This window comes from Equus przewalskii, chromosome 11 (genome assembly GCF_037783145.1).
Source record: "Equus przewalskii isolate Varuska chromosome 11, EquPr2, whole genome shotgun sequence".
In the NCBI taxonomy this organism is placed as follows: domain Eukaryota; kingdom Metazoa; phylum Chordata; class Mammalia; order Perissodactyla; family Equidae; genus Equus; species Equus przewalskii.
The window spans coordinates 22159347-22168417 of NC_091841.1; the positions used below are offsets into that span (position 1 = coordinate 22159347).

Consider the following 9071-nt stretch of genomic DNA (forward strand, 5'->3'; position numbering starts at 1 on the left):
AAGCGGCAGCAGAAGCTCTGACTGCCCATGGGTCCTGTCCCCATGCTATTCAATACTATTCTCTAAATAAAAGAGTACTACTGCCAGATCTTAAGAGTCTAAGAAATCTTTCTTTCGACTCCTCCGCTCACCGACCCCACATCAACTAGCATCACAAAGCAGGCCAGGGATCACCTCTTGCTAAATTCCTAATGTGGCCTTTTTGTAGAAATGGGGTGTGAGTTGGTTCATTTTTTTTCAAATTGAGCGAACATTTGAGAGCCATCTGCAGAGTGCAGGTGTGGAACTGCTCTCAGAGGGAGCAGACGCAAATTCCCTGCGTTGTGTGTCTCTCTCACTGCTCCTCTAACACCTTTTCCCTTTGTGCCTTTTTAGCGCGAAAAAGTTTCTCCAAAGACCAGGTGCCCTCGGTCGCCTCTTCGGTAGAACTACATTTCCCATAATGCCCCAGGAGGCATACGTAGCTCGAGAACTACATTGCCCGAAATGCCGAGGGACTGAAGAGGTGGATAGGCTTCGACCCCAAATTCGAAGATCCACTTTACGCACTCTACAGTCCAGATATACAGTAGTCACTTCTCTCCCCTTTCCTGCCAGAGACTTCCGTTCCCAGCTCGAAATTCTGATCTCAATTTCCTCTCGATAGGAATGCTTCGGGAAAAACGTAATGGAGAAGGTAGCGCGCATGCGCCCACGGCACTGGGCTTGGGCCGAGAGAGGCCGGCAGGTCCCGGGCTCATCCCGCCTTGCGCGTGCGCAAACGACAAACCAACACCCCGGTATTGAGGCGCGGGTTTGGTGGCGCGTTTTAGCGAAGTCGCACGTGAAGGGCAGCAGTGGCCAGAGCCAGGTGAGTGCCAGCCGAGACCGGGGCTCGGGGGCGGCACGCGGGACGGGAAGGCGGCAGCCGCTGCAGGCGGCAGCAGGGAGGTGCCGCGAGGCCCGGAGAGCACGACTGGGGAGGGGTCCGACGTCGCGCGGCGGGGAAGCAAACTGGGGACCCGGATCCTCGTTGCTATGCAACAGGGGCGTCGTTACTAGGTAACCGGAGAGGCACGCGTTTCCGCGGAGCGTAGGGTTCGGAGCGCTGCTCCGAGGTCCGGCCGAGCGGGGAGCGGTGGCCAGGCTGGGCGGCGAGGTTAGCGCTGAGCCCCCAGCCCCCGACCCCCTCCCCACGGCCCAGCCTCGCCCTGAGCCCTTTGGGGGACCCCGAACCCATGGGCCGCGCCGTGTCCCTTGCAAGCGACGCCACCCAGCAGGGCTTGGCAGGGGACGCGCTGTTCGCTGTTCGAAATAGCACATGCCACTGACACCGTTTCTCAGGGAGGCTGGGCCCGGGGGAGGGCGCGGCGAGTCTGGGAGGCTGCCCCTTTGCCCGTCGCCCTGCCCCCAAACAGTTGCTGGGCAGCAGCTGTCAGGGGTTTAGCGGGGGCTGCCCCCACCTGCCAGGACGCTGACTTCATTCTCCTCAGTGGCAGCGTCGCCTCATCTAGGAGCTTCTTTTCCACGCAGCTGTGATGGTCCGGTAGCCGCTGCATATTTAGATCAACTTTAAAATAAGTCCCCTCTCCCCGCTCCCCCCATGGCTCCCCGTTGCTACCCTCAAGGCTTCTTGGCGGGCCTCTAATATTCATTTAACAAGCACTTATTAGTAGTCATCGTTCTATGCTCGGCGCTGGGGATTCCAAGAAAAGTTAGACAAACTGACCAGCAGGTGTTCAAAGTCTGATGGAGAAGGCAGACATGATAAACGGCTAAATGATGCCACAATGTAATGAGTGGTGTGTTGGCAATCTGTGCTGCGATATTGCTGTAGATGTTTACGAAGTTCTGGCAGAAACATGTTAACTCCTGGCAGTAACTCTTAACCCCGTTTAACCCCGTTTTACATTTGAGGAGCCTGCAACTCAGGTTAAGTAATAGGCATCAGTTAAGTAGTGGCTTCTAGCCTGTGGCATGATTGAGCCTGCGATGGAAGTCGAGGGTCCTTGGTACACTGCTCCGCCTTTAGGGTTTTGCCTAAAGTGGACTTTACACTGCTGCGCTTTGTGGCAGCTGTCCGGGATGTATCAGAAGCGGTCTAAAAACACAAGCCTGAGAGCCCCTCTCTGGGAGAGTCTGGGTGTGTTGGCCCCGGGTGTAGACATTCTTGCTGTAACGGGCCTCACAGGCCGTTCTGATGGGCGACCAGAGCTGAGGACCGCCGCTCCATAGGGGCAGCTCTGAGCAATGATGGGAAAATCAGGGCCAGCAGAGGGCACCAAACCAGCTGCCCCTCCTGCCAGGCAGTGATTCATAGTGTGAAAGGAAACTAATCAGAGGAAGGAACCTTAGCAGGGGGGTGTGGACTGCCCCACCCTGCCCTCTTAGCAAACCACAGCTAAACATATAGAGCCTGTCACTACTGTAGTAAGTGCCCAGCTGTGCCGGCTTCTCCTGGCCCTGTCTGGGCCCTACTGTAACTGCCTGAACAGAAGTAGCAAGTAGTCCCAGTTCTTTGCTGCCTTCATACGTGCTGGTACAAAACCATGACCTCTAAGCCTAGCAGGTAGGTCGTTTCCTGGTGTGTGGTCTCCTCGTGCGAGTCCGAATGTCCTCTCCCTTTGAGCTGGGTGATTTGGGGCAGAACTTTAAGCGCCTTGAGGGCAGGGACCATGTCTTACTGAGCCAGCACGGGGGTGTGGAACAAGCAAAAGGGCGAGAGTTAGATCCTGGGTTCTGGAGTCACGTGCCAGTTCTGCTTTGTGAACTTGAACAAGTCACTTGACCTCCCTAAGCCATAGTTTTCTGAGCAAAACGTGGAGAGTAGCAATACCTTGTAAGATTGTTGTAAGGGTTGAATGAGATGCTAAAATAACAAGCACTTTGTAAATTATAAAGCAACACAAATATATATATGTGTGTGTGTGTGTGTATACACACACTTTGTTGTTGTTGTTGAGTGCCTGCTATCTGTCTGAGGTCAGGCACTGCACGAGGTGAAGACTTTAGACATACTTCCTCTCAGAGCACGAGACTGCTTCAGCTCTTGACTCCATGGCTCCTCTTTATGAAAAGTATTTGATTGGGCCGAAGTGAGGAGGCGTAATGGTGGTGGGTCAGATTCTTGCTGCCCGGGATTAACCTGGAAGAAATGCGAAGGAATCCTGTTAAAGAAAACAAGTAGAAGAAATGGAGCAGCGGGGGGTCTGCACTCTTATCTGCAAAGGGCGCCCTCCAGAATCCTGTTTGATTTGGTTTCCGGTGCATTTCAGAAGGTCAGCTGGCAGGGCAATGCCAGCCTCACTCTGGAGAGTTTATTTCACGGTCCCCTAGCTCCCCTCGACCAAGGCAGATGGCCGCTTAAAAATTGAGGCTGGCACAGAACGCGGGAGGTGGCCATGGGGGCAGCAGCTTACGTCACCCTGACCTTCTAGAACGGAGGAGACGACATCTGATCCCTCTTGGTGGAGGTCCTTGGATATAGAATCCAACCCAAGATAGCAACCCTGCCCTTCAATTCCCCAGTGTGGTTATGACCCACATAGCTCAGGCACTGACCTGTGCTTTCCTCGTCTCCGACGGCTGGCAGGCAGGAACCATCTGGTTCTTGATTTGTGCCAAAAAGGGTAGAAGGCTTCTCAGCCCGAGGTCCTTCCACATGGATTGCGTATTTTGCAGCCATGCTTGATCCTCCAGGTCTTAGGAGGGACTTAGAAAGTCCAGAAAGCATCCGAATGTGATATTTTTCCATCCGTTTCTTGGACCCTCCTCCTTCCCACTAAGCAAGAATGGGAACATGTCTTCTGTCTCCTCTGTCCTGATGGCTCCAGATTTCTGTCCAATTCCCCAAAGTTGCAAAACTTCAGACACCTGGCTGCTCCTGCCTCAGGGGCTTCACTCAGCCTCGGATCTTCGAGTCTGAATCATGGGAACTCCCTGGAGCTGCAGGTTCATTTCTGAGCCTGGAAGAGAACAGGGGCATTGCTGGTGCTGTTTCCCATTTCTCAAGCATGGCGGCAAATAGAAGTTGGGATCGAACCCATTTTTCTTGGCTCATCCTCGCCTGCTTCAATGAGTCGGTACTCGTCGGGTCTTAACTTGCCTATGGCATCGTGTTCCCGACGCGATCAGAGCACAAAGTGCTTAAGTGAGTTGTCACCAGTCATTCACAGAGATGACTGGGAGATGCCAAGTCCATTTTAGCTCATGAATAGTCTATTGTGTGACTTTCTAAGTCACTTCGGAGGCTTAAGTTGGAGACGATCCAGCGGGTGGTGTGTGCAAGGGTCTGATGTCTGATGCACCTGGATTCAAATACTGGTTTCCTCACTTACTACTTATCCTTCCTTGATTTTTCCATCAGTAAAATGGGGGGTAATAGCAATACCCACCCGATGGGTTGTTGTGAGAATTCAATGAGATAGGTGACACATGGTTAGCTTTTTATTAACAATAATATCTTTCCTTAAAGGTGCCTTAACACTTTTGCTACATTGGTGGCTGGAATGTTGAGCTCATTCTGCATCAGTGGGTCTCAACCTTGCACAGTGGAATCACCTGGGGAGCTTTTGCAGGTCTACTAAGCCTAGGCCACAACCAGACAGTGACATCAGAGCCTCTGGGCTTGGGGCAGAGGCATCGGGACGTTGTGAAGCTCCCAGGTGACTCTAATGAGCTGCCAGAGTTGAGATCCACTGTGTTACTTTCACTCCCAGTGAGTATGCGATTGGGAAGCAGAAGCTTGGCTTCAAATTCTGGCCTTTCTCCTTAGCCCTGTGACCTTGGCAAACACTTGAGTCCTGAGTCTCAGTTTCTTCTCATCTCATCAGTAGGGGCAGGGAGGGTAATACGGGCACCCCACATGATGGTCCTGCAGAGCAAACGGCATCTGTGCAGCTATCGTCTTGCTGGAGCACATAACTGAGCACTTTCCTTTACATTGTTAGACAGCGGTAATCCTATTTGCGTGCTACTTTTGATTTTTGTATTGGCTTTCTCATAAGTAGATTATAACCTCCTTGGGGACAAAGCTTTAGAGTCTTATAATTTTTCTATGCTCATAGCACCTAAGACACAGAGACAGACTTTCAGATTTTTGGAACTGGAATAAGCCTTAGAGAGATCTTTTCATTCATCCCAAGGCATTAAAGAATACTGGTCAATTAATATGCAAGTGGTAAAGAATTGGAAAAAGGGAGCTATGAATCAGATGCTTGTGCCCAGCTTAAGTCGAAAGTCCCAGCTCTGCGTTTCTCAGCTAACAGGGTAGGGGAGGAGGAGGGTGTCGGGGCAGGTCATATCCAGGACAGGGGGTTCTATGCCAATTCTGGCTCTCTGCTCACTCTGTGCTTCTCTCCTGGCAGACGCAGCCATGGCAGGCGCAGGAAGCAGTTCGCTACGGGGCAAGCAGCATCTTTTCAAAGCCATCCTGATGGTCCTAGTGGCCCTTGTCCTCCTCCACTCAGCCTCATCCCAGTCCCATGCAGACTTTGTGCCACCAGGCCAGCAGAGGAGGGAGGCCTCGGTTGATCTCTTGAGCCAGATAGGCCGATCTGTGCGGGGAACACTGGATGCCTGGATTGGGCCAGAGACCGTGCACCTGGTTTCCGAGGTAAGGAGGGTGGTCCCTGCTGTGAGCACACGCACTGAGGAAAGGTAAAGGAGATGTTGTTCACGGCCACCGTGTCTTGGCCCCACACTCTCTGTGTGTCATGAGTCATGGTGCAGAGAGCCTCACGTTGCACAGAATGAAGCCAGACGGTACCTGCCTTTTGGGCTCCCGTTGTTTCATTCCTGCCCTAAGGCCTTTAATGCCAGCCCCATCTTTCCCATGTTCCTGCCCTTTCTTTGCCAGAAGGGCTAGGAAATGAGCCATCTTTACAAACGCATGTCACTGGGTCACTACACAGTCTGATCCGCATCAAGATCTGAGTCCCTTCCTCCACCTGTCGAGGTGGGGGCGGGGCCGACTCAGGGACTTCAGGCTTCCTGAGCGTGGTGCTGCACACTTTGGATAGGCCATACTAAACTGCAGAGCCCGTCCTTTATAAAATTGCTAATAGATTAGAGCTGATTGAGTCCTTTTTCATTGAAATGTCTACACAGACCCTTTATAGAGCTTTACACATTACTTCACACACCTTCCTGATTCCCTGGGAGCCTAGGAGGACCCCAATTTTACAGGGTGACTACCACAGGGATTTGATACCCCCCCACCCCATACACACACGTACATCTACTACCACCAGCAAAGTATTCTAGCAAATCCTTTGAATTAGGGCCCAGAGGTTCTGGGTTCTAGTTCGGGAAGGAGAAGCGGCCTGCCGTCCATCCCTGTGCACCGGCAGGTGGCTGTGGAAGGGACCCCTCAGCCAGGCCTGGACGGCCAAAGCTCTGGCTGAGAAGCAGGTGGGAGACGTCCCAGCCGGGCCTTGCCTGGGCAGTGGTGGTGAGGCTTAGAGGAGAAGAGCGTCATTCGCTCTGGACTCATGTCAGCCCCGCTCTCTCCGCAGACCTTGTCTCAGGTGATGTGGGCCCTCTCCTCGGCCATCTCCGTGGCCTTCTTCGCTCTGTCTGGGATCGCTGCACAGCTGCTGAGTGCCTTGGGGCTAGATGGTGAGTGGCAGAGAACTGGTTAGGTCGGCTGGAGCTTGGCCTGTCCCTTCCTGTTTGTGGGAGTTTATGTTTTCAGGGTCCAGACTTTTCCCCAGCTACTTGACCCCCGCCGGGTCTCCCCAGAGGCAAGCATAAGAGCAGACTGATTACCACCACCTCCCAGGCGTTTGCTTCATGTCCAGCTAGGCGGGGTGCTCAGCCCTAGTCTCTCATTGAGCTGGTACCACAACCCAGAGCTTTACCCCCGTTTAGTAGATGAAACGGGCTCAGCCGAGGAAAGTAATCTGCCCACAGCCGGCAGGAAGCCGAACTGAGCTTTCAGCTCAGGCTCTGTGACCCTGTCAGAAAGAGTCTCCCTTTGCAAGGGGATAAGCTCTGCCCCTTTTTTGCTTCTTGCCCCCTGTGTCCCCTCACCACTCCAGATTGACCGATTCTGCAATTCTCCCCCCTTCTAGGAGATCACCTCACCCAGGGCCTGAAGCTCAGCCCCAGCCAGGTCCAGACCTTCCTGCTGTGGGGAGCTGGGGCCCTGCTCGCCTATTGGCTTCTGTCCCTGCTTCTCGGCTTGGTCCTGGCGGTGCTGGGGCGGATCCTGTGGGGCCTGAAGCTTGTCCTCTTCCTGGCCGGCTTTGTGGCCCTGGTGAGGTCGGTGCCTGACCCTTCCACCCGGGCCTTGCTCCTCCTGGCCTTGCTGACCCTCTACGCCTTGCTCAGCCGGCTCATTGGCACCCGGGGCTCGGCCCAGCTGGAGGCCAAGGTGCGAGGGCTGGAGCGCCAGGTGGAGGAGCTGCGCTGGCGGCAGAGGCGAGCGGCCAAGGGGCCTCGGAGCGTGGAGGAGGAGTGAGAAGGCGAAGGGACGCCAGCCACCTTCGTTGTACCAAAGAGCTGCCCCGCTTCAGGGTCACAGAGCCCTCCTCCCCTTTTCTTGCCCTGTCCCTGAATCTTGAGAACCTTTATCTCTGCCCCAGACTCCCTAACTGAGAGGGAGGAAGACCATGCCCCCTGCTGGTCCTCTGTCTGGGGTTGGTCCTCTTAACCCTTTCTCTGCTCCCAGCCTGTTCCCTGCCAGGGAGGGTGGGAGGGGCCCCCCTCCACCTCCTGCATCTGCTGTCAGCAAACATCACTGCCACTGGGCTCCCCTGACTCCGCCACTGCCTTGCCCTCCTCGGATGCTCTTGCTCGTCTGTCTTCTAGGTCCTCCTCTGCCGAGGCCTCAGTTCCCTTCCTGTTTGTCTCCCTCCAGCCCTGTACTCCTGCCATCCACAGTCCCTCAAGGCATGCTCCTGTCCCCTTCATTGCCCAACCATGGGGAAGAGGCATGGGAGCTGAGGGGAAGGGAAGGGGGGATGTTCCCACGTGGGGCTGGGGCTGAGGACGTATGTTGCGTCTGTTACAAGTGCCTTAATCCGAGCCAGTGGGGCCCTCTGCTTGCCCGCTCCTGTACTGTATCTAGGGAAGTGCCCTGTGGCTGCTTTGTGTCAAGAAGAGAGTGATCCCTCTCAGGATCTTGATTCCCCTTCAGCTAAAGCAAAAGATGACTGCTTCATAGGACTAGGACCCTGCGGTGGCCGTGGGATCCCCTGTAGGGATTTCAGAGACCCTGAAGGAGGAAGGAGGACTCATCTTCTTGTCTGCACAGCTCCAGGTGGTTCTCTACCCCTCCCCCTAACTCTCTGCCACCAAGGAGTTGCTGATCAGGGCCCAGCCCGGTGGCCTAGGAAGCACAGAGCAGACACACCGGAGATGCGCACACAGCCCTTTGCCTCCGTGTGCTCTGCCCAGAGCAGGGGACTCTGCTGGCTGACCCCTCTCCATCAGGACTCTCATTCTTCCCTTTAAGATCTGGTGGAGGTGGGTGTCCTCCTGTGCCAGGCCCAGCACAGGATGTGAAGAAGAAATAAATGCCTAGTTCTTAACTGTTGAGGTTTGATGTGGAATCACGGCTGCAGTGATATATATTTTTATCAGCGCTTGATTGATTTTAAATAAAATGCACGCTATTTTATTATCTGGATCCATATAAAATGTATTTGCTCCCTCTGGATGGCTTTGATTTCTCCTCCTACAGCTAAACGCATTTCTGTAGAGCTGCCTGGCTTTCTTGCCTTCTCCCTGCTGGGGCAGTGTGAAGCTGGTAGAAAGGGAGGGATGGGGAGCACAAGAGAAGGCTGGTACCAGGTGCCTTCCCTTCCGGGAGAGTGTGAGGAATGAGGAAGGCATGCCAGGTTAGAAAACTTCCAAGAGCTGACAGGATGGTTGAAAGGGGACTGGGGAAGCTACTCCTTCCACCACTGTGTGCAGGAGCCTCAAAGGCTGGCCCGAAGCCAGGAGAAGACCTGCCTGCCCTCCCTACTTCCCTGCCCCGAGACAAGCATTTCCTGGATGGTGGTTCTCAACCTGGCCCGTGGATTGGATCGGGGGCCAGGGCGTGGTTTTTTGTTTTTAAGCTGCCCAGGAGATGCTAATAGGCAGCC

The 9071-nt window shown here is 54.3% G+C and overlaps 1 protein-coding gene across 2 annotated transcripts; it reads left to right on the forward strand.

Annotated features, from left to right (window-relative positions):
- Positions 1–460: 460 nt before the first annotated feature.
- On the forward strand, positions 461–8622 carry TMEM109 (transmembrane protein 109). 2 transcript variants are annotated; one of them, XM_008542657.2, is made up of 4 exons: positions 461–850; positions 5346–5593; positions 6495–6597; positions 7053–8622. In XM_008542657.2, the coding sequence occupies exons 2-4, from the start codon at positions 5354–5356 to the stop codon at positions 7439–7441; spliced, it is 732 nt and encodes a 243-aa protein (XP_008540879.1). In that variant the 5' UTR covers positions 461–850; positions 5346–5353; the 3' UTR covers positions 7442–8622. The 2 variants fall into 2 exon arrangements, with proteins under 2 accessions (XP_008540879.1, XP_008540880.1); XM_008542658.2 differs by lacking the exon at positions 461–850 and adding an exon at positions 1044–2548.
- Positions 8623–9071: the final 449 nt, after the last annotated feature.